This window comes from Scyliorhinus canicula, chromosome 4, assembly GCF_902713615.1.
Source record: "Scyliorhinus canicula chromosome 4, sScyCan1.1, whole genome shotgun sequence".
In the NCBI taxonomy this organism is placed as follows: Eukaryota; Metazoa; Chordata; class Chondrichthyes; order Carcharhiniformes; family Scyliorhinidae; genus Scyliorhinus; species Scyliorhinus canicula.
This window is the reverse complement of record NC_052149.1, coordinates 110,550,943-110,576,232: the sequence shown is the minus strand read 5'-3', so window position 1 is coordinate 110,576,232 and position 25,290 is coordinate 110,550,943. Positions and strand designations below refer to the sequence as shown.

At 47.1% G+C, this 25,290-nt stretch overlaps 1 protein-coding gene across 2 annotated transcripts in view; it reads left to right on the top strand.

The window, feature by feature from the left end:
* Positions 1 to 25,290, top strand: part of qsox1 (quiescin Q6 sulfhydryl oxidase 1) — a 170,796-nt gene that overhangs the window by 60,105 nt on the left and 85,401 nt on the right. For both annotated transcript variants that reach the window (XM_038794995.1, XM_038794994.1), the window contains exons 4-6: positions 7,238 to 7,343; positions 17,427 to 17,517; positions 22,598 to 22,743. In XM_038794995.1, coding sequence (XP_038650923.1) covers positions 7,238 to 7,343; positions 17,427 to 17,517; positions 22,598 to 22,743 — 343 coding nt within the window. The remainder of the gene's footprint in view (positions 1 to 7,237; positions 7,344 to 17,426; positions 17,518 to 22,597; positions 22,744 to 25,290) is intronic.

Here is a 25,290-nt window from a genome sequence, read left to right as displayed (position 1 = left end):
ACTCCACTTCACTTCACTCCCTTCTAACCCAGGGCCATTTGAGGCCCTGAGTTCAAAGCACCAATAAACGTGTGGGATTGATTGTCGAGTTGTTTGCATCAACAGAATGCTGTTTCAAATTCAGTATGAATCCAAAACTAATCCTGCCATGCCAGACAAAATGGAGGTACTCCATCAGGACTCTGTATATTGATGCAGGGAGCAGCTGGGAATCTGCACAAAGCTTTCCTGCCCTGGAATAACGCAAACATGCCCCGCACACACAGCCGTGCTGGGACCACTATATCCTTTTACAGCTGCAACTTTAGTGAAGAAATCTCGCTGTCTCATTTTGCCTGGATCTACCACATCCAGCTTAAGGGCGAAGGGAGTTCCTGGTTCAAAAGGGAGTGTGCAGACACGCTCTGCTTTGACACTGAGGGAGCTCCTTCTGTGGCACCTCCTGGCACCAGTTATAAACAAAAATTCAGCATTGCTTTGTCTGTGAAAGTGGAATCGGTGTGGATAATTTCAATGTCTGAGGGCAGCCACTAGAGGTTGTCAGAGATCACAGAAACACAACATATTCCAGGCTATAGGACATTTCATATTGCTCTTTGGAAGAGTTTGAAGGAGGGAGAGTTTACGCTGCCTAGAGCTGTTCTCTGCTCTTTGCTGAAAGGAACCCATGGCTGCACAGAGCTTTGCCATCAGTCAGTTTTAACTAATAAGTAGCAAGCATAGAATTCCTACAGTGCAGAAAGAGGCCATTCAGCCCATCGAGTCTGCACTTAGGCCCACCCCCACCCTCAAAACCCCACCAAACCTGCACATCTTTGAACATTGTTACGACACCCTGGACGAATGCACAGTCAATGCCAGCCCCTCAGGCCCTGGAGTCCCAACCTAAGTGAATTAACCAATAATTCTTAAAAATCGTTTGCGATCTTTGGCCCTCGATTGCTCCAATGACTTACAGGCATCAGATTTGTAAGTAAAACACAATAACTGTTTATTTATAACAAAAGAGTTAAAACATAAAGGGCGTAATTCTCCGCTCTCACGAAAATTCAGAGAATAGCGGGCGGCGTAAATTTTTACGGACACACTGGTCCGACGCCCTCCCGCTATTCTCCCCCCCCCCCCCCCCACCCACGCCCGCCTCCCGACACGAATCGCTGCCCGCCGTTTTTTTACGGCGAGCAGCAATTCACTCCTGGCCCCATACCTCAGGAAGGACATACTGGCACTGGAGCGGGTCCAGCGGAGATTCACACGGATGATCCCAGGAATGGTAGGCCTAACATACGATGAACGTCTGAGGATCGTGGGATTATATTTATTGGAGTTTAGGAGGTTGAGGGGAGATCTAATAGAAACGTACAAGATAATGAATGGCTTGGATAGGATGGACGTAGGGAAGTTGTTTCCATTAGCAGGGGAGACTAGGACGCGGGGGCACAGCCTTAGAATAAAAGGGAGTCACTTTAGAACAGAGATGAGGAGAAATTTCTTCAGCCAGAGAGTGGTAGGTCTGTGGAATTCATTGCCACAGAGGGCGGTGGAGGCCGGGACATTGAGTGTCTTTAAGACAGAAATTGATAAATTCTTGATTTCTCGAGGAATTAAGGGCTATGGGGAGAGAGCGGGTAAATGGAGTTGAAATCAACCATGATTGAATGGTGGAGTGGACTCGATGGGCCGAATGGCCTTACTTCCACTCCTATGTCTTATGGTCTTATGGCCGATGGGCCGATTTCCAAGGCCTTTACGGCCGTTTTTACAAGCGTAAAACACACCTGCTCTGGCCGTTCGTAAAAACGGCCGTAAAGTCCCGTTCTCGGGAACCATGGCACCGATTGGCATGGCCGTACCACGGCTGTGCCAAGGGTGCCATGGGCCCACGATCGGTGGGCACCGAGCGCGGGCAGCGGGTACTTTCCCCGCGCACTCTTTCTCCCTCCGCCGCCCCGATGGATCTATCCGCGGGGCTTCTGCGGGGCATAACGGCCTGCGCATGCGCGGGTTTCACGCACAAGCGCGATGACGTCACCCGCGCATACGCGGGTTGGAGTCGTCCAATCCGCGCATGCGCGGCTGACGTCATCTGACGCGTCAGCTGTCGCTATCTCTGGCTAGCGGGCTTAACGAAATTCGTTAAGCCCGCGATGCCGGAGTTCACGGCCGCGCGATACTAGCCCCGACCGGGGAGCTGAATCGGTTCCCGGTCGGGGGGCGGAGGCTGGCGTCAAACGCGCCCGTTTTTGACGCCAGCTTCCCGAGTTTTCGTGACTCGGGAGAACCGCGCCCAAAATGATTAAACTAGAATAATGGTCAGCTAAGCTATTACTTCCCCCCGTTTGTCCATCCCACCCTCTACCCAAACACACACAAGACAGATGCACAGAGGAAGGGAAAGGAGTAAAATTATAGGAATTAAAATATGGAAGAAAAATAGATGGGTCTTCATTGCTAATATTGAAATTCACAATTATCAGCCTCATTGGGATAAGACTAGAGTCCTCCTTATGAGAATTTAAAAGGGGGTTTTCAAGCAGCCCAGCTGGTGCTGGTCAGGATCTTCCTGCATGCTTAACTGGCTGTGGAGAGAGAGAGAGACCTTTTCTTCAGTACTTTAGAGAGGTCATCAGGTAAGAGAGAGAGAGATTGGAACTGTGGCTCTCCAAACCTCTGAATCAAAAAGTGAGCTCCAATCTCCAAAATGGAGGCTGTCAGAATGTGGCAAAACATTCCGGAACACCAACGCCAAAGAGCAGAGATTATTAACTGTGACCCGGGAATATAAAGTAGCTGATTGGCTGCCAGCCAAGTCCATCAAGTTGAGTCAGCATCAGGCCAGACCAAAAAGCACATATAGCACAATTTACTGCGGGATTTCCAGAGGCCAAACCAAAGAGCACATGGTACCGGTGGGGCAGGGGGTGGGGATTGTTGTTTTTAAAGTTAAAGGTGTCGTCCATCTTAATTGTTCATGTGCAGAATGTATAAGCTAAAACAAAATAAAGGGAATAGAAGTTTTGAACAGAAGGATCCGTCCATCACTCAGGGGCAATTTCTAAGCATGATCAATCCACATATCCTGCATGTCTTTGGACTGTGGGAAGAAACCGGAGCATCGGGAGGAAACCCACGCAGACACGTGGAGAACTTGCAAACTCCACACAGACAGTCCCCAAGGCCTGGAATTGACCCCGGGTCCCTGGTGCTGTGAGGCAGCTGTGCTAACCACTGTGCTACCATGCCGTATGGTTGCTAGGAGTGCCCAACTCAAATTCCTAGAAGTTTAAACACACAACCCCCCCTGCTATTACATTACAGCCATTGTCCAATCTGTGGCTGTAATGTCTGCCCACATCAATTATAAAGGCAACAGACTCTTTGACAACATGAGTTAATCTTGAATGTTGGTGCAATAACATTTTTTCTACACCTCTATAATTGTTTCCTCAGAGTGTATCACCATATACATGCAGTCTGTAATTCTAACCACCGTCTAACATTATATTCTCTGGTTCTGCCACTATATACTCTGGGTCTATAATTGTATACTCTGGGTCCGTCATTGTATCCTCTGGATCTATTATTGTCTATTCTGCATTTGTAATTGTGTACTCTGGGTGAGTACATCTACCCTGTATCTGTACTTCATTTCTGGGTCTGTATTTTATGCCCTACGTCTGTAATTCTATCTACTGTCTGTAATTGTATGCTCTGGTTCCATTAACATATACCTGCAGTCTATAATTGTTCATGCAGGATCAGTAATGATATCAAGGGTCTGTAATTATATGCTCAAGGTCTGGCATCATATACCTGCAGTCTATAATCGTACACTTGTGGTCTGCAATTCTATCTGGGTCTGTAATTATATACTCTGGCGTGAGGGGGTGCAGGAGGGACATGCGTAGGCAGGGCTCGCAATGTCAACTGGGGCCACCGTGTAGCCCATGGAACCTTGTTGGGCACGGGAGTATTCACCATGTAACACGTTGGCCTTTCACCCCCTGCAGACAATGGCGCTTGGCGTTCAAACTGCAATGTTGGCTGCCGTGGCGATGGTCGCAGGCCTGTGAGATGCCCTGCGGCTGCTTGAGTGGGGGTCGCTCGGAGAAGAGGAGGAAGCTGCAGCAGCGGAATGGGCAGCAGCGCGACAGCCAGCAGAGGAATGGGTTGCGGAAGGGCAGGTGGCGGCCGCATAGGCTGAAGGGCTGGCCGCCGAACAGGTCGAGGAGGAGGTGGCGCCCCATGAGGCCTCGTGTGTACCGGCCCCGCCTGTCATTCGAGGACCTGCCAGACTGGGCATGCCACCCGAAACTCCGGCTCAGGAGAGAGACAGTGCGACACATCTGCCAGATGATTGTACACCTGGCACCGTGGGGGTATGGCGGAGGACACTCGCTCCCGATGACAGTAAAGGTGATGGTCTTCCTGAACTTCTGTGCCATGGGGTCCTTCCAGTCGCCGAGTGGGGACCTATCCGGGTTCTCATAGACTTTGGTGCACAGGTGCATCTGCACCATCATGGAGGCCCTATATGCCCAGGCGCCTGAATACATACAGTTCCATGTGGACCGAGCCCACCAGGATACCGTGCGGTGGGACTCGCTGCCATCGCCGGGATGCACCGGGTCCAGGGGGCAATAGACAGGATGCATGTCACCCTCCGGGCACCTATGGATAACAGACCGCTCTACATTAATGGAAGGAGGTACCAGTCGATCACCATCCAGTTGGTCTGTGACCATCAGCTACGCATCGTGCATCTCTGAGCCCGATACCCGGGCAGTGTGCACGACTCCTTCATCATGGCACACTCGGTGATTCCTGACATTTTTGAGGGGCATCCCTCCCCCGGCTGAGGGGCTGGTTCCTGGATGACCGGGGTTACCCGCTGCGGTCGTGGATGATGACGCCTATCCGGAGGCCACAGACCGACGTGGAGAACCACTACAACGATGCTCATGCAGCGACCAGGAATGTAATCGAGCAGTGCTTCGGCCTCCTGAAGATGCACTTCAGGTTCCTGGACCGCACTGTAGGGGCACTCCAGCACGAGGCTGAGAGAGTTGCCTGCATCGTGATGGCCTTCTGCATCCTCCACACCTCGGCCAACGCCTGCACAGAATGTCCCAGGCCATGGACACGCTGCACCATAGCCAAAACCGTCACCCCCAATGCCTTCACCGCGGATGCTACCCGTGCGGGTTCGGCCTGGGTAGCATGCATGACAGGCACCACCCCTGCTCCTGCACGGGGATGGACTCCTCCACCTGCGCCTGCAGGTGCTGAATGCCCATCGTCATCCCCTCTTTTAGTCCCTGGGTCTCTGACTGCACCTGCACTGTGGCTGGAACTGGATGTTCCAGAAGCTCGGGACCCGTCTGGGCGGCAGCTGGTTCCTGGGGCCGGGCTGCCCTCCGGCTGTCCGGCCCCTCAGCTGCTCCTACCTCCATCTGCTGCAACGGATGCGATGTGTGGTGCGCACCAGATAGTATCCCAGGAACCTCTTCACTAATGTGCCCAACTGAGGTAATCGTGGCTGGGATGGTGGAGACACCTGTGACGGAAAGTTTGTGTAATCCTGCGACCCGAGCTCCGGGGTATCCTGAGTCTCGGGCAGATGGCTGGTGTTCAGGCTGCTCTCCCCATCCCGAGGGGGGGGACAATGGCTCTGGCACTGGCTGGGGGCGGGGGTTCTGGATGGACTGGCCCCATCTCCGGCAGGTCCTGTAAGACACAAGATGATATGTAGGATTAGACAGTGGGCCGGGAGGGTCATGGGGGGAGGGGGGTGGGGGCGGGGTTGGGTGGGTGCGGGGGGTGAGGGAGGTGAGGGGTGAGAGGAAGTGCGTGTTTAAGGGAGTGGGTGTGTGGGGTGAGGAGGGGATGGGGTGAGGGAGTTGGAGGGGTTGAGTGAGAGGTGTGTATGGGGGAGGGCACACATGTTCATGGAGATCCGCAACTGAGCGGGGTCTCACTTGCTCGCCCGCCGTCAAACTCCACCTCAGCGAGCTCCCTTTCCACCGGGCTGTCGAGCACATCCAGTGCGCTCTGCTGGGGCATGGTGAGGGGCCAAAGTTCTGATGGTCCCCCTCCGGTCTTCTCCCGCTCACGGCGGTTGTGCGCGGCCTTCTCCTGGGACAGGGGGGAAACACAAACAGCACAACCGTTCCGGGTTGGGTAGATGGTGGCCTCAGTGACCAGGGCATCGGGCCATGGCGGCTGGCATGGATGCTGGCACGTGGGGCAGGGTGGGGGATCGGCCGTCCCCTGGGTTGGGGGGGTGGGAGGGGCCGGGTTGTGGGTGTGTCGGGGGGGGCGGGGGTTGGTGCCAGGGGCACAGCGCTGCCGACTCACCCTCGCCGCCCTGAGGAGGTCGTGCTGTCCCTCCCGAATCTGCATGCCAAGACAGGCGACGTTGCTCACAGCGCTGACCGCCTCTGCCACCTGCGCCCAGGCACGGCGAATGACGGCGCCTGGCAGCCTTCCTCCTGGGCTGGGGTACAGAGTCATCCACCTCTCCTCCACGGCATCCATCTTGTTGGCTGGGACGGTGTTGTGTGTGGGGGGATGGATCGTTTCAGTGCGGCTGTGGCCTGTGAGCCTCATGTGCGCCAATCACGCACCTGGTGAATCCGGCACAATATTGCATGGAATTGATTGTGTTCCACGTGGCGATGTTGCTGGTTCATTTAAACTAGCTGAATCACTGTAGCTGTTGCGCCATTTTTCCTCGTAAAACGCAACTGTTTCCATGCCGGAGTCGGAGATTCCAATCGGAGATTCCAGCCCCATATCAGAGACAGGCGTGTCTCTGTGGTACCAATGTCTGACACACACCGTGAGTGGGAGCCTATTGGTTTATACCTTTAAATCTTCTCCACAGAGGGCAGCAAGGTGGCGCGGTGGTTAGCACTGCTGCCTCATGGCACCGAGGTCCCAGGTTCGATCCCGGCTCTGGGTCACTGTCCATGTTGAGTTTGCACATTCTCCCCGTGTTTGCATGGGTTTCGCCCCACAACCCAAAGATGTGCTGTGTAGGTGAATTGGACACACTAAATTGGCCCTTAATTGGAAATAATTAATTGGGGACTGTGAATCGATTAAAAAAATCTTCTCCACAGAAATACCTGCTACCCATTGTAACTCCCGAAATCCAAGCTCAAGTGTTGATGTTATTATCTAACCTTGGTTGCCAGCACTTAGCCAGAATCCGGTCTGTTTTTAATTTGTACAGATTCCAAAACCACCCTGCCAAGGCTACGACATGCTATCATCAATAGTCTGGAGGAGCATGGAGAGAATGTGTGGCCCCCAGCCTGTCCCCCATTAGAACCAACCAGGTAAGCATTTAATTAAACTCCAATGGGATCCAAGTCGTTCATGCATAAAACGTATAATCACTCTTCTGTATCTTCTTTGGGTCGGATCATTTATGGCTCGTACATCATGGGATAAGGAGTGCAGCTTAGGTGGATCAGCCATGCTAAATTGCCCCTTAGTGTCCAAATGGTATGGGTTAAGGGGATTGAGTGGAGGCATGGGCTTGGGTAGGGTGCTCTTTCCAAGGGCCGGTGCAGACTTGATGGGCAGAATGGCCTCCTTCTGCACTGTAACTTCTATGATTCTATGAAAACCTTCCAAAGACGTTTTGTGGTAAAGTAATTTGAACCTCGAGTTATCTGAATGTCATCGAAAGGACTTGTTGGGTAAATGGCCTTTAATCACTTGTCCTAATGACATAGAATTGAAACAGCAGCAGGCCATTCAGCCCCTCAACCCATTTCTGCCATGAGCATGGTTGGTCTTTAGTTTAACTCCATCTACCTATCTTGGTTCCATAGCTCTGAATACCTTTGCCGAACAAAAATCTGATGGAAGGTCATTGGCCAGTGAGTTTGGGCACACTTTCATGTTCCACCGTCAGTGGATTTGTTAGTGCAGGGTGGGTGGTGGGAGGACATAGCGATCGATGGCCTTCTGGCAACATCGGATCTCCCACCATAAGGTCTGGTGCCTGGTGGTGCTCATTCCGCGCCCACCCCCACTCTTTCCCCTATTATCCTGCACTGAATGCTCAGCTCATTCACCTCATTCAGTCTTTCACCACGCCACAGGTTTACCACTTCTGTGTAGGTCCTCTCTCTGAGTGCCCTGTGTACCAATTTACATCCAAGTTGGAACAAAGATTTTTCCCCAAGCGCAGATATCCAACTTGAACTGAAAATTGGAAAATTTCTCAGTAACAGGTCAATCCAAAATGCCAAATGTACGCCCAAGCAACCAGTTGAAAATCCAGTCCTAGTATTTAACTGTGACCACAGAGCTGCTTCTATCGAGACTGTACATTGAGAGCTGTATAGCGAGATTGGGCTCCTGTAAGAACACTAGCTGGACGTGGACATGAGGTGAGGAATATTAAAGGAAATACAAGGCACAGACATGCCGAAGTTCTGTCAGCTGAAAGAGAAACCGGGTCAGAATTCTGTGCCCCCCCCCCCCCCCCCCCCCCCCCCCCCCCCGAGTGACATGTTTCTCAGTGGCAGGAGGCGGGGGGGCGGTGACTGGTGATGGGATTCTCTATTCCCGCCACTGTCAATGGGAGTTCCCACTGAAGTCACCCTACGCTGCCGGAAAGCCCACAGCCGTAGGTGTGCTGCCGGAGGAGCCAGAAAATTCCCCAGCCAGCAAACAGTCGGAGAATTCCGGCCCTGCTGAAGGCCTTGCACCCTTCAAATTTTGCAACCATCTCAAGCTCTACAATCCTGCTGGAACGCTGTGCACCTTCAACTCCAACCTTGCACACCCCTGCTTCACTCACCCTATCATTTGTGAACATGTGTTCAGCCATTCAAGCCCTGTGTTCCTGGCCTCGCTACGCCTCTCTGCTCTTTCGCCACTTTCTTATTTATGATCCCCCCAGCCTCTTTTGACCAATGTTTAGCTCATCTGTATTAATACTTCCTTCTTTAATTCAATGTCCATTTCACTAGATTGCACTCAGATGAAGTACTCCTTGGGATATTTTACTATATTAAATGGAGGCTGAATCACCTGCAATGGCTTATTTTCCCGCTCCCACATTGTTACCTATGGTGTCTCTCGGGGATCTGTCTTTGGCTCCCTCCTATTTCTTAGCTGCATGCTGTCCTTCAACAATGTTCATAGAATCATAGAATCCCTACAGTGCAGGAGGCCATTCTGCCCATTGAGTCTGCACCAACCCTCTGAAAGCGCACTCCACTCAAGCCCACTCCTCCACCCTATTCCAATAACCCCTTAACCTAACCTACATATCCTTGGATACTAAGGGGCAATTTTTTAGTGTGGTTAATCCACCTAACCTGCACACCTGTGGACAATGTGAAAGCACTGTAGCCGTTATCACATGTATGCTGACAACACCCACCTCGATCTCTCTTGATTCCCCCAGTATCTCTCAATTTTCCTACCGCTTGCAGACACCCAATACTAGATGATCAAAAATGTCTTTCTGTTAAATATTGGGAAGGCAAAAATAATTGTTTGTGATCCATGAAACAAACTCTGTTCCCCAGCTACCGACTCTGTTTCCCTCTACCTGACAACTGTGGGAGGGTGAACCAGATGGTTGCTACACTTATCTCAGAGATGAGCTTCCGCTCACACATCTACTCCATCACTATGCCTGTCTGTTGCCATGTTTTCATCTCCATCGCATCTTCCAACATCACCCATTTCTCAGCTCATTTCCTGTTTCCTTCACACTTTGACTATCTTTCGACTTGACTGTCCTAACACACTGCCGGCTGGCCTTGAATCTTCTAACTCTGTAAACATCATGTCACCTAAACCTCTGCTGTCCCTGTCCTAACTTGCACAAAATCCCATTCACTCATCACCCCTCTGCTTGCTGACTGATTCTAGCTCCCAGTTAGGCAATGATTTTAAAATTCTGTAACTTGTTTATGAATCCCTCCATGGCTCTGCCCATCCCTATCTCTGTAAGCTCCTCCAGCCCCACAATCCTCGGAGATAACTGCGCTCTTCCCAAACAGGACTCTTGAATACCATTGATTTGCGTCACAGCACCCACAGCGCTTCCGCTCTTTCATTTTTACTATGTCAAGGGTGCCAGATAAATATTGAAAGGCTTGTTGCAGATATTTGGGGGCTGGATTCTCTGGTTCCCCAGCCACATGATTCTCGACGGCGTGCCGTTCGCTGATGGCAGGATTCTCTACTCTCCCCGCTTGTCAATGGGATTTCCCATTGAAGCCACCCCACCCCATCGGGAAACCCGCTGCCGTCGGGAATAGAGGATCCCAACGACCGGAGAATTCAGGCCCTGAAGTATTATACCACCTTGAAGTATTATACCACCTCCAAGCATCTCGACAGTGCAGGGTGACCCCTGGTGGATGGTGACAGATAATTCAGAGTCCCTAAACGTTCCAATGAAATGAGGAAATGCTGAAAACATTCCGCCAGCAAGCCGCATCTGTAATAACAAAATGATAGAAATAACTGGCTCCATTAAGATAACGGACCTGAATATTGACTAAATCTTTTTGTTTGTATTTCAGTTTCCTCAGAAACTGTTTTTTGTTTCCTTACACTTTGCTTTTACACGTCTTACTTCAATGCTATATACATATGAAGTCACGAGAAAAGATAGGCCAAATTATGTCAATTGAATTTTCTTAGGCTGTGAGGCAGTTTTATGACTGAAGGGACAAGTACACATTATAGGGTAAACATTGGGATGTGGGCATCAAGAGGCCCTGCAGAGTAGTAACTTCCCATTCAGGCTATTTCTTATGTAAGGTCTGACAGACACCTAGAAAGGTGGATTAAATAACTTATTGTGTCAGATATCCCATTCTCATGGTGCAAAGCAATTCTTCTCAACTGTTGGTTACCCAGTTCATTTAAACTAGTATTCTTGTTTTAGATCATTTTGATCACCTCTGAAATGATGGTAGTTCTGTTCTGCCTCAGTGCTTCAAGGGTTAAGTCATCTGTCACCACAATGGGAGTAAGTGAAGGCTTTTAGTAAAGGTTCTGTAGATCACAGCAGGCTTCTGACCTGCAATTTGTTAAGAGGAAGCATTTTTCATTGTCCTATCACTAACATATCTTTTCTTTTTCCCAAATGAGTTCAGCACTGCAGATATTGCAGGGACGCAGGTTGTTGGGAGGCTGGTAGAGCATTGACAAATAATGGGATTACCGGGTCCCACCGACAGTCGACCTCCTTCCCCCACCCCACCTTTTTCTACTATCTCAGCTGTAACACAGGGGAGAATTAGAAGAGTGTTAAGTGGGACAAATTTGATAGCTCTTGCAAACAAGTTTGATAAACTGAATGGTCCTTCTCTTCTGTATAACTGTAGGATTAGTTCCTTCTTGTAGCCAGCATTGGGCAAGGGACTGACAATAGTTCACCAGTCTGTGCAAACAGCCTGTAAAGGGAGAGTTTCTCATACACAACAGGGAAAAATAGAACAAGCTCCTTCCCACCACCATGAGCCGACCCTGGTAGATAGATAGAGAAATACAGCACAGAACAGGCCCTTCGGCCCACGATGTTGTGCCGAACTTTTGTCCTAGGTTAATCATAGAATTTTGGACACTAAGGGCAATTTATCATGACCAATCCACCCAACCTGCACATCTTTGGACTGTGGGAGGAAACAGGAGTACCCGGAGGAAACCCACGCACACACGGGGAGGATGTGCAGACTCCACACAGACAGTGACCCAAGTCGAAATCGAACTTGGGACCCTGGAGCTGTGAAGCAATTGTGCTATCCACAATGCTACCGTGCTGCCCTTAAGAAGAAATTAATCTACACTCCATTATTCTACCCTAATCCATGTACCTATCCAATAGCGGCTTGAAGGTCCCTAACGTTTCCGACTCAACTACTTCCACAGGCAGTGCATTCCATGCCTCCACTACTCTCTGGATAAAGAACCTACCTCTGACATCCCCACTATATCTTCCACCATTTACCTTAAATTTATGTCCCCTTGTAATGGTTTGTTCCACCCGGAGAAAAAGTCTCTGACTGTCTACTCTATCTATTCCCCTGATCATCTTATAAACCTCTATCAAGTCACCCCTCATCCTTCTCCGTTCTAATGAGAAAAGGCCTAGCACCCTCAACCTCTCCTCGTAAGACCCACACTGACACGTTCAGATGCGATGTCCTGTTCTTATCTCCTTTCCTGTGTCCTTCACTCGCTTTCCTCTGTGACCGTGACTCATGGTGTGTAAGCCGAGGCTGTGACTCCAGGGTGTCACAGTCATGCTTTGTACTGCCCACCTTTACATGTACCTGCAACAGAAAGTCAGAGCGGAGCACTCGGGACTGTAAAAGGTGGGGGATTCCTTAGCAATGTCTCCTGCACTCCACCCTTCAGACTGGGGGCAATTGTGGGTCGCAAGATGCCTTTGTAGAATCAGACAGCATTGAAGGTGGCCACTCAGTACATCACGTCAATGCTGGCTTTCTGAAATAGCTACTAATGCGGCGGCACGGTAGCACAGTGGTTAGCACTTTTGCTTCACAGCGCCAGGGGCCTGGGTTTGATTCCTGGCTTGGGTCACTGTCTGTGTGGAGTCTGCACGTTCTCCACGTTTCTGCGTGGGTTTCCTCCGTGTGCTCCGGTTTCCTCCCACAGTCCAAAGATGTGCGGATTACGTGGATTGGTCATGCTAAATTGCCCTGTAGTGTCCAAAGGTTAGTTGGAGTTGCTGGGTTAGGGTGACAGGGTGAAGCTGTGGGCTCAGGTAGGGTGCTCTTTCAAGGGCCGGTGTAGACTCAATGGGCCGAATGGCCTCCTTCTGCACTGTAAATTCTATGATCTGTGTAATCCCAAGCCTCTGCTCATTCTGCAGCAGCACACACATTAGCCTTATTGAAGAGTCCTCTTGGATCTGTTTCTGCTGCTCTTTTGGGCAATGCATGCCACATTTGACATGTACTGAGACGGGGTAGATTTCAACAATATTCTGGTGGAATTTTATGATGGCAAGAATTTGGGATCATGAGATCAGCTTGGGGTCAAGCATGATCTGAAGGACGCACAGTTTGGGTTAGTTTGAGATGGTGGCTGGAGATGGAGTTATTGGCAAGGATATGGAATTCAGAGTGAGGGGGGCTAAAGATTTCAGTGTTTAGTTGTGGGAAATCATGGCGCATTCAAGGCAGGATGTTGGTCAAACAGGTTGACACCATAACGACAGAGAAGTGGTCAAGGGCAGTGAGTTTACATGTGAAATCCGACCCTTTTTGCCTGCAGATAATCTCTGGGATGGTATGAAGGTAAAGAAAGAAGACCACAGATAGATTTTTGCCACAATCTGGAGATGATCCTGCTAGGGCTGACAGAAGAACCATTATTCGGGATATTCAGGCTGCAATCGGATAGGAATGAGGTGTGGGGGAAGCTGGGGTTTGCTGAGCTTGGTGGACAAGGGAACTTGGGAAGGGGGAGGAGCATCAACACCAGAACAAACAGTCTCCATCTTGGTACCAGAAAACTCTTCATGAGCTCTTCTCACATGCTGGTGATGGTGGGGGGTGTACCGAGGAGAGGGGTGTGAGGACACAGTTAATCATTTAGAGGAGAAGTGGGGGTTTTATGTTTACATTCCAGAATTGCCCCAATGTGCCAGTCGGTTTTGGCTGAGGGAGGTGAAGCCTTGTGGAGCATGTTTGGTAACTGAAGGGTAAGCCAGTAATGTCCAGATTACACTTCAATGTCTGTGTCTCTTCTACTGAGGAAGTGAAGGGGAGGTGCGATGCAGATCAAGGGGTGTGAAGCAATTAGGGTCTACTAAGGACTAAGGGTGGCATGGCAGCACAGTGGTTAACACTGTTGCCTCACAGCGCCAAGGACACAGGTATAATTTTGACCTCAGATGTGGAGTTTGCACTTTCTCTCCGTGTCTGCGTGGGTTTCCTCCAGGTGCTCCGATTTCCTCCCGTAGTCCAAAAATGTGCAGGTTAGGTGGATTGGCCATGCTAAATTGCCCCTTAGTGTGCAACGGTGTGCAGGTTAAATGGGGTTATGGGGATAGGGCAGGGTGTGGCCCTCTGTAGAGTTCACTTTCGGAGGGTCGGTGCAGAGTCGATGGGCCAAATGAAAACCTTCTGCCCTGTAGGGATTCTATGATTCTATGATTTCCCATCATGGATGGAAATGTGAATGTTTAAGCAGAATGGATACAGCAGAATGGATGACAGTCAGAGAGATCTAGATGTACAGGTCCACAGGCCACTGAAAGGGGCAACACAGGTGGAGAAGGTAGTCAAGAAGACATACGGCATGCTTGCCTTCATTGGCCGGGGCATTGAGTATAAGAATTGGCAAGTCATGTTGCAGCTGTATAGAACCTTAGTTCGGCCACATTTGGAGTATAGTGTTCAATTCTGGTTGCCACACTACCAGAAGGATGTGGAAGCTTTAGAGAGGGTGCAGAAGAGATTTACCAGGATGTTGCCAGGTATGGAGGGCATTAGTTATGAGGAGCGGTTGAATAAACTCGGTTTGTTCTCACTGGAACGACAGAGATTGAGGGGCGACCTGATAGAGGTCTACAAAATTATGAGGGGCATAGACAGAGTGGATAGTCAGAGGTTTTTTCCAGGGTAGAGGGGTCAATTACTAGGGGGCATAGATTTAAGATGCGAGGGGCAAGGTTTAGAGGAGATGTACGAGGCAAGTTTTTTACACAGAGGGTAGTGGATGCCTGGAACCCGCTGCTGGAGGAGGTGGTGGAAGCAGGGACGATAGTGACATTTAAGGGGCATCTTGACAAATACATGAATAGGATGGGAATAGAGGGATATGGACCCAGGAAGTGCAGCAGATTTTAGTTTAGACGGGCAGCATGGTCGGCACAGGCTTGGAGGGCCGAAGGGCCTGTTCCTGTGCTGTACTTTTCTTTGTTCTTGTTCTTTTACATCAGCATAGACCATTTGAAACTTTAGAGGGGTTAAGATTAAACTGCAGTACCCTTCAGTATCTACTTCTACAGGACAATTATAATTATTCAGTGACTTACCTCCTGCCCTCTCAGCTGGGGAAATATGAGTAGCTGGATGTGGGGATGAATCTTCTGTACAAAATTGTTTAAAATAGGTAAGAATTTATAAAAGTCACAAGCGAAATGATTTCAATCTGGAATTGTCGTGCTGATGTATGGGTTTAAAGGGCAGAGGTCAGATGTGAAATCCTGAAAGGGCTTACATTTGTCTGGGCTTTCAAGGTGTTAAATGGGATTGCTGGAGGCGGAAGCAGAGGTTGATGTTTTAATAAATGGGGGTCGCCCCACGAGGGTGAAAGGTCATGCAAGTGTCAGATGGAGGATACGTCTTCTCGCTGAGGCAAAGTTTGACAGTTATGTTGAGTGCGTGTGGAAATCTAGTGGTGCAGAGTTGCAGTTTCACCATCTGTCAGTTGGATGACCCTAAAATTCCACCTCAGATTTTTGCCAAAGGAGCAATTCACAAGTTAGGCTAATGGCAGTGTAGAAGGCTGAGATTGCCATGTTTAAACAACCTCGAATACGCAGGGACCTTTCACTTCAGCGAGCTAGGTTTGAATTCAGACCAGACAGTTCTCTGTCGCCCAGCTCCGAAGATCCTACATTGAATGAGCTTGGGCTGACCTTCACCCTATCCTGAGCAGCACAACAGTAACCGGATTCCACGCGCGGAATCTCATAGACCAATTGCGGTGGGGCCGGAAAATGTGGCGAACTGTTCAAAACTCCATTGATTTTGGTGGCACCGGATGATTCAAGCTGGCTAAAATTCCACCCTATAAGTTTAACAGTTCCCTCTCAGAAGTCACAATGTTGGTTGGTGTGAGACACGGGAATGGTAATGCCGTATGCGCCATGGTAGCGCAGTGGTTATCACTGCTGCCTCACAGCTCCAGGGACCCGGGTTCAATTCTGGCCTTGGGGAGACTGTGTGGAGTTTGCACTTACTCGCCGTGTTTGCATTTGTTTACTCCGGGTGCTCCGGTTTCCCCCTAAAGATGTGCAGGTTAGATCGATTAGCCATGCTAAATTTACCCTTTGTATCCAAAGGTTAAGTGGGGTTACAGGGATGGGGCGGGGGAGTGGGCCGAGGGTCGGTGCAGACTGGGCGGGCCAATTGGCCTCCTTCTGCACCGTAGGGATTCTATGATTCTATATTTGTGAGGAAGAAGGGCGATCAATGTTTGTGTCAAAGCATAGTACACTACATTTAATCTATCCTGTTCCTCGTCTGAGAGTGCTGACACCGGGAACTTGTATTGGAAAAGTGTTCCAATTCCCAGCAACTGTAGAATGCAGCAACTTTACATTTACAACAGCATCGTCAACATATAAAAATGTCCCAAAGTGCTTCATAGGAGCTTCATCAAACCGAATTTGACACCAAGACACGTAAGGATATCTCTTAGGAAAGGCAGTCAAAGGCTTGATCAAAGAGGTAGGTTTTAAGGAGTTTCTTAGTGGGAGGAGGAGGGAGACAGAGTAGCGAAGAGGTTTAGAGAGGGAATTCCAGAGCCTAGGCAGCTGAAGGCATGACCACTCATGGTGGAGCAGTGGTGCTCAACATGTCAGAGTGATGTGAGTCCAGATATGGAAAATGTTACAGAGATAGTTCGGGACATGGTCACAGAGAGATCTGAAAGAAAGGTCGAGAATTTTAAAATGGATGGATGGCCAACTGGAAGTCAATGTAGGTCAGCAAGAACAGGAATGATGGGTGAATGGGTATGAGATAGGATATGGGCAACAGTGTTCTAAACAAGCTCTGGTTTACAGCAAGGTGAGAGGAGAGCCAGGTGAGCATTGGAATAGATGGGTCCTGAAGTGATAAATGCACGAATGAGAGTTTCAGTAGCAGATGAGAAGAGCATGTGCAGAAATGGGCAATGTTACAGAAGTGGAAGTCAATGCTCTTGGTAACCATTAAGACCGATACTTAAATCCTGCTGAATTGACATGTTAGAAGTGCTACCTGTACTTGTACCGAAGCATCTCGGGCTTGTCACTTTACTCAATGATTTGATTGGCCGCATCTTGATAACTGCCTGATACTCTATAAGGCCAGCTTTGACAAAGAGTCATCCAGACTTTCTCCACAGATACTGTCAGATCTGCTGAATTATCCAATATTTTTTGATTTTGTCTCGATAATTGACCGACTTGCATAGAACCTGCCATTGAGTGACGTGAACCAGGATTGGTCCACAATCCTTACTGCCTCCATTTCTTTGTCATGACAATGGATCTTTCTCTGACCAGCAGTTTTCAGACTTAAAATGTGTTAACATGGGAAGGCTGAGAGACACTTTCAAATGTTCAGATTTCTAAGGAATAGGATATAGGTGTAAAAATTATATATATATAATTTCCATTTCTTCAATTATAGTTTGGCAGAGGTACAGAACTTCTTTGCTGGCAACAATGTTCAGTATCTGGCACTGATTGTTGAACAAGAGAGCTCCTACCTAGGCCGAGAGGTAAGCCACATGTTTTTCGAATTCAATTCCTAATTTTTTATCTAGTCAATTGTAGCACCAATCTAATTCTGTTTCAAGGATGCCTGTTAATCTTCCCTAGAGTTTCTGCCCATCACTGTGTTGAAAAGGGTTGTGTAATGTTCTTGTTGGATTGCCTGATTGATATTACAAGAACACTTGTAGTTAAAGGTATATACGATTTATTAACATTAGCTGTGGGTAAACTACATACAAAACAACAGACGAAAAGCAGTATAATCAAGCACAAGTAACCTCTCTTCCAGCTCTCCAGTCAGTCTGACGTCACCTGACTCTAACATTTCATTTATATACTAATGAGACTCCCAGTGGTCAGTCAGCGAATTACAACACAACCATGACATCCTCACAGATTGCTAAAAGCCCAAGGACCTCGTACAATTCAGCCCAGTAACACCATAAATAAAACACACACCTCAATACTCATTTCCCAATACATGGATGATGTGACCAGGCTGAGAAGAATGTAGTCATTTTCCTTTTTTTAAAAACAAAATGCAAAATGTAACACTGCAGTTACTGACCAAGTTTATTTTAACAGAATCTCACTTCCTTTAAGGCCAAGGACAGCAATGTCAGAGAACAACAACAGCTAAAAGCTCTCCTCCCAAGTCACACCAATTTGGTTGGATGTGTGTCTAAGTGTCTAAGTACCCATTTTTCATAAATCTGTAAGGCAATACTAGCCTCAGAGACTGTTTGCCAGGTTAGTACCCATTTTGGTGAGACCTGCTTCTGATAAGAGACTGTGTGCGGGATTTCAAGGCTGCTCACACCGGCAGGAAATTCCAGTCCACGTCAGCACTCAGGTTTCCCAGTGATGAGGGGTGCTGTCAACGGGCAAGTGGACTGGCGGGAAAACCCCGCCAAATGTGTACTGAGCTCACTTATAAAGTCACAACAATACCAGGGAAGGGACGTAAGGAACAACACTTCTCCCTAGAACAAGAGGGCATGATTATAATTTTAACAAATCCAACTCAAGGTGACTCTTCACACAAAAGGTTTTGAGAATATGGAGTGTGCTATTTTTGAAGATCATAGATGAAGAATAGTTACGCCGTTTTCAACACGGTTAGATGCTTGGTGTTACAGAATTTGGAGAGGAGTACTTACTTCAGGATATGGAATCTGAAGAGGGGTATGTACTCATGATATGGAATCTGGAGAGAGGCATTTACCTAGGGTATCTTATCTGGGGAGGGGCATTTACTCAGGATTTGTTATCTGGGTAGAAGTAAAGAATTGGGACTACACCAACTACCATGGCTAATAAAATGATGGAATAAGCTCAATGGGCACAATGGCCCATTCTGCCCCTAAAAACAGGCTGGGGTTGAGGCTGACTGAGTAACGGCACATATTCGATTGGAGCCACACAGACCAGGAAATGCTTACTTAACAGTGAACTCACAGATGGAAGTCAAGTCATTGTTGGAACGTTGTAGCTGGCCTCAGTACCTGGAGATACTGAGAAAAAAGAAAATCGGTCAGCTGAATTTTCTGCTTCTGAGAAGGTGAATTTTATTTTTCAGTCAGCAAGGTTTGTCATTTGAGGATAGGAAAGTAAATCACCTCAATATTCCAATTGGGAAGTTTGGGCAAAGACTAAGGCCAATGTTGGAAAGGCCTGCCAATATCCATTGTCTGGGCTCACATGAGAATAATGGTTACTAAACAGAGGGGATGGGTCAGCCTGGACCTTGTGGGTCCATATCCAACTAGGAGTAGAAGATAGAGCACAGCAATAGTCCATTTGGCCTCACTACTCTGTGTTTGTGTTTTGGCTCCATATGTGTTTCCTATCACCAATCCTTTTCAACATTCCCTTAAGCAAAAGTAAGAGGATGTGGCAGCCACGGGCACTGTAACCAACATAAAACATCAAAAGGAAACTTAACTAATTAAAACAAATCGTCATTCCTGGGGTGATGCACCCAGCTCTCAGGGTGCCCACCAGTCGTGGAAGACCTGAAGCATACCGATGGACGCAGGGTGCTCTCTCTCCGAGGCTGCCCGACCACGAATGTTGCCGGATAGAGGGGCAGACAGTCAGTCAGGGTGACCACCTATTCCCTATTTACATGTGCTCAAAGACAATTAATACCCATCACCCGTTCCTCTTAACCATAACAATGTAATTGAGAGACAGTATCATCCTGTTGGGTATTTAATTCTGAAACAAATGCATTTGGATGCTTCAATCCCAGTTCCATAACTTTATTTCCATAGTTTGGGACTAAAATCCTAATTGCACTCACCGGATGGCTGATGAGTTACAGTTGGGAATAGCCTTCTGTAGGCAGGGTTGAGGGTAAAGAGGATAGCCAAGGAAGCTTTGCTCTGATTGCTCACTGTTATAAAACATAGTCAGAAGGGAAATATTCACTCTCTTGATAGGACACTATTGTTCCTTTCCATTCTTTCATAAGCCTGTAGCAATAAGAGCATTATCATTCTAAAGGGTGAGGAGGCACTGACACAATTTACATGTGAAGTTATCAAGAGTCAATCTTCCATTGGGTTTGGATATGATCAGGAATCCAGTGAAGTGGAGGGGAGATTAATGTGCCTCTTCAAATAAAATCTGTCTGCTTTGGGGAATTAATGCATTTCTAAATGCGACATTCATTCTTTTTTGTTGAAATTATGTCTTGGTAGGTGAATGATGACACCACACAGCAGGGGCCCATTTCCAAGCAATCTTTCTTGTAACACAAGAGAGGCAAGTCCACAATGCTGTAAAACTGACAATAATTAGAGGCTTCAACAAGCAGGCTGAATGAATGCCTCGCTCTGAAACCTCCTGTAGGTTTCCAATGTCATGAGGTTGGCCCAGCAACTTATTTGGTATAATGCAAGCAGCCATTTCAATGTGCTGCGGAAGAAAATACTTACATTTATGTTGCACATTTCATTACCTTAGGACCCCAGAAAGCTTTTTTTTGTTGTCAATTGACAACTTTTTGGAGTATAGTCATTGGTGCAGTGTAGAGAAGCAAATAATTCTGTTGTGACAGCAGGGTGTAGATTTTTTGTACTGTTCCATCTGAGCTGTGGAAAATGCTCAGTGGAATAAATACGCTTACATCCGGTACAGTTTCTGACCTAACGGTTAGTGCAAATGGATTAATGTCTATGTAAAAATAGGGCTCTCAGGAATGCAGTATGAGCATGTTAAATGTTTGTGTGTGAACCTTACCCATCAATGGTTTCACCTTAATCCAAACTTGGAGCCTGTCTGAAGAAGGGAATTGAGTTCGGCTGAAGTACTGGTGGTTACTCCTCGGTTACTGGTGGTGGGTGATAATGAATAATTGGTGGCATTAACAAAGAGTACATTAGCCCAGTTATCACCAAGGTGATTTAACTCAACGGGAACACTGGTTTTGTACGCATCTCCTTTGCTGAGAACTATTTTTGTTTTTTACAATGATGAGTTTCAGTTCTACAAAAATGAAACTGGGGGTGGGATTCTCCGGCTGTACTCTGGCGGCGGGATTCTCTGGTCCCGCCAGTAGCACACTCCCACCCATGGGTTTCCCGGCAGTGTGGGGTGGTTTCAATGGGAAATCCCAATGACAAGTGGCATGAGTAGAGAATCCCTCCTCCAATGAACAGCCAAATTCTCTGTCCGAGCTAGCAGCAGTAGCAGGGCGGATTTGCAATGGAGAACCCAGTCTCTTTTTTCCACTTAGTTATCCACATAAATGACAAAGGCGTTTGTTAAGTGTTCTAACCTGTCATGTAAAGCATTATTGAGGAATAAATATTAGCCAAGGCACCAGGGATAAGCCCCCTGTTCTTCAGCCAAACAATGTCATGGCATCTTTTACATCCATCCAAGAATACAGATAGGACCTCAGGCCTCTGATTCGATGGGCTGAATGCCCTCCTTCTGCTCTGTAGGAATTCTTTGGGTTCTATGGTTAACATTTCATCTAAAAGACAGTAGAAAGAAATACCTTGAAATGTTATATTTCATTTTAATGTTCCTAGTTTCCTGCGTTTCCACTTAGTTAAAACGAAAGTGGTTGGCTGTCATTACTTCAACGGGGAACTGAGAATTTTCAAGCTGCACTGGAGTGCTTCAGTATAAAGTTTCCAATCAGTGTGTTACTCCAATGTCAAGTATAGGAGCAGATTCCATTATTGCTGTTCAGGAACCATTCCTATCACTGTTTAAACTAATTGGATTGAGTTTTGAGGTAAGTTACTTGTTAGTCCCTCCATTGGTAAGATTCGCAGCAGGCAAATTAATCACTTTTGGGGTGGGTGGGGGGCAGGAGGGGGGAAGAAAATATTCTGAAAATTGTTATGGGCCAGGATTTAGAGAACCCCAAAGTGTATCATGAGTTCACCTGACCCACAACTTTTAATAGATTGTGGTATGGGGAGCACACGGCCCACTCTACAGGTGTGGTACAGCAGAAATGAAAAAGTATGTATTAAAGCAAAACAATGTTTATTCTATGAACTCAAGTTAACCTTTTTAAAACATACAGTGAACATCTTAGCAACCATCAATTCAAATACAACCCCCAAAGAATACAACACTAAGTAATGCTTAAGCTGTCCTTTTCAATCCATAAGATTGAAAAAAACCTTTAAACAGAAGCACGTCAGGTTAAAGTCACTACTGAGAGCAGTTATTAGTTTTAAATCACCAAAGGATCAATTTACAGTCTTTGCTTGACAGAGAGAGAGAGACTCATACACCTTCTATCCAGCTCCGAAAACAAAACTAAAACACACCCTGCAGCAAACAGCCTAAAACGAAAGCAAAAAGCTGACAGACAGCCCAGCTCCACCCACACTCTGGCATCACTGATAAACACCCATTTCTTAAAGATACATTTCTTAAAAACACATTCTTAAAGGTACTCTCACATGACAATATGAAATGGGTATCCCTAAAGCGTGACTAAAATGATCAGCAGAACCAACGTCGGCCATGCAACTTCATTCTCCTGTGGTGTTGTTTCAGGCTCTCTTTTTCTAGGTGGTCTGATGAAAGCTTCTGTGCCTGTTTTCCCCATAGGTGATCCTGGATATGCTGCAATACGATAACATCGCTGTCCGTAGAGTTCTGAGCAGTGAGGAGAACCTCACAAAGACACTTGGTGTTCAGGAGATCCCATCTTGCTATCTGTACTTTGCTAACAACACACAGAGGAAGATCACAGTGTATGTATAATTCTCCAGTTACAAGTGCATTGCATGCTTTGTGTGCCACGTAGGCCCGTTGTAAACTACTGACACGTGTACAAGACCATTATAGCTATTAATACAGGACACGTTTCCTGCCCTCAAGCTGAATTTGAAATTCTATCATGCTATGATCACTCTTCTCTGGAGAAGGTAGATTGGCCATGCCAAAATTTCCCCTTAGTGTCAAAAGATGTGCAGGTGAGGTGGGGTTATGGGTTACAGGGATAGGGTAGGGGAGTGGGCCTAGGTAGGGTTCACTTTCAGAGGGTCGGTGCAGAGTAGATGGACCGAATGGCCTCCTTTTGAACTTTAGGTTGCTATGGTTCTATGTTGTGTGCACCATTCTCATTGAGCTGAACATTGTTGGATGTTTCCTGATTCTGAATTATTTCTGAGGCATCACATCTCAGCCTCTCAATATCATACGTTATGTCCAGTTCATAACCTTCTGTCACAACCAGGTAACCAATTTAGGTGATTTGAATCAGCACCGGCTGTTTCGTGACATAGCACTGTGATTCAGAGACGAGGATGCTACTAACTGGACCACAGCTGATGTACAATCATGTTCCTGTAAAATATGCATTTTTCTAAAAAAAACTTTTTAAACTTTTATTTTGAACATTAGCAATTTCAATTACAGAGAAGCATAGTACAATGAAACGTTCTTTCAGAAAGCCCAGTGAATGGGTTGCGAAAACTCACTGTTCATCCTCAGGGTTAATATAGCAGGAGAGACCGCACAGACGAGACTTGTGTCCCCTCCTGAAGGGAGGACTTGGTTGAATTTTCAAGTTATTAAACGAGATATGTAGGGAAGACTGAGAGGAAGTTGTTTTGCTGATTGAGGAGCTGAGGCCTGGCGGATTTAGACTTAAAATTCGAGGCAGTTCTGCCAGGAGTGAAATTAGAAAACACTTCCACACATAAAGGAAGGTCGAGGTTGGAACTCTTTTCTGTGAAGGGAAATTGAAGCTAGATCAATTGTAAATTTTAAATTTGTGTTGATAGATTTTTGTTCACCAATGATTTTAAGGGTCAAATACAGGCATATGAAGGTGGGCCGCAAATCAACCATTACCTTATGTCATGTTCGAACAGGTTTGAAGACTATGTGGCTTACTTCTAGTCCTATATTCCTCCTGGTTGATTCTAATCTCACTGAAATAGCTGCTATTGTGTGCCATATGGTTTAACAGCTTGTAACATTGAAAATACCTGTACAGGAAAGCAGAGTGTTTTCATAATGTGTTCGATGAAATGTACACACCAATTTAACGTGTTAAAAATGTCAGCCTTTGCAAACCCTGTTTGGGGAACACAAAAGATGGGCATGGAACCAAGTCTTTACCCATGGGATCTTTACCCTTACTCTTCGAATTGTGCCATGAGTCTCCTACACCACCTGAAAGAGCAGACTCAGTTTAACATCTCATCCAAAAATACAGCGGGTCCGCGCTTGAGTGTCAATCTAGATTTTGTGCTTGAGTTTCCCAAAGTGGGACTTGGACCGACAACCGTCCGATTCAGAGGCTACTAATCGAACTGACCGGCCGGACATTCTCCGACTGAAACTTTTCTTTTATAAAGCATCATTAAAGTGTGATTCTCATTGGTTATTAGATACAAATACTAATGTTAACATTATATTAAAAATATGAGTATAATTATCATTATGGGGAGGCATGTGGCACAGTGATTAGCACTGGAACTACGGTGCTGAGTACCCAGGTTCGATCCCGGCTCTGGGTCACTGTCCGAGTAGAATTTGCACATTCTCCCCATGTCTGCGTGGGTATCACCCCCACAACCCAAAGATGTGCAGGCTAGGTGGGTTGGCCACGCTAAATTTCCCGTTAATTGGAAAAAAACAATTGGGTACTCAAAATTTATTTTTTTTAATTGTTATTATTACAAATATTATTTATGTATGTTGTGTTAAACATCTTCAAACAGTATTTTTTCATGTTGCCGTTTAGCTAAAAGCTGGAATCCAGTGTGCAATCTGTTCTGAGACAATGGCAGGCTATTGAACAGATCCCAGACCTGCTTGCACCTTTGAGTGTTAGAATGATCTTCATCTAATACTTTGAGTAATGGGTGGGGAAAGGCTTTAACTAAAATAGGCAATGCAGTTGCCATCGTATTTCTGCTGGGGGGGGTCATTCATTCTCGGATTTAATTGGCAGTTTAGAAAGCCAATCCTCAGCCCAAAGAGTAGAACGAGTGGTCAGAAGCCAGCTTTGTTTGCTCACCTCTATCTGGAAAAGCAAAATGTGTCAGTTTGATCCTGGGCCAGCCTGCGTGAGATGATAAGATCTCTCCTTTAGGCTTAGTGCCAATCAGTTCAGAGACTGATGATTTGTAAACTGACTGTAACTGACTGTAACAAGAAGGAAAGTTGAATAATCTATTATTGTGATGGTAACTGGAGCTGGTGAAAAGGGTAACAGTTCATTTCTGTCATTTATGTAAAATTAGTTGACACTTCTGCTTCATCATGCTGTCATTTTGCAAATGGAG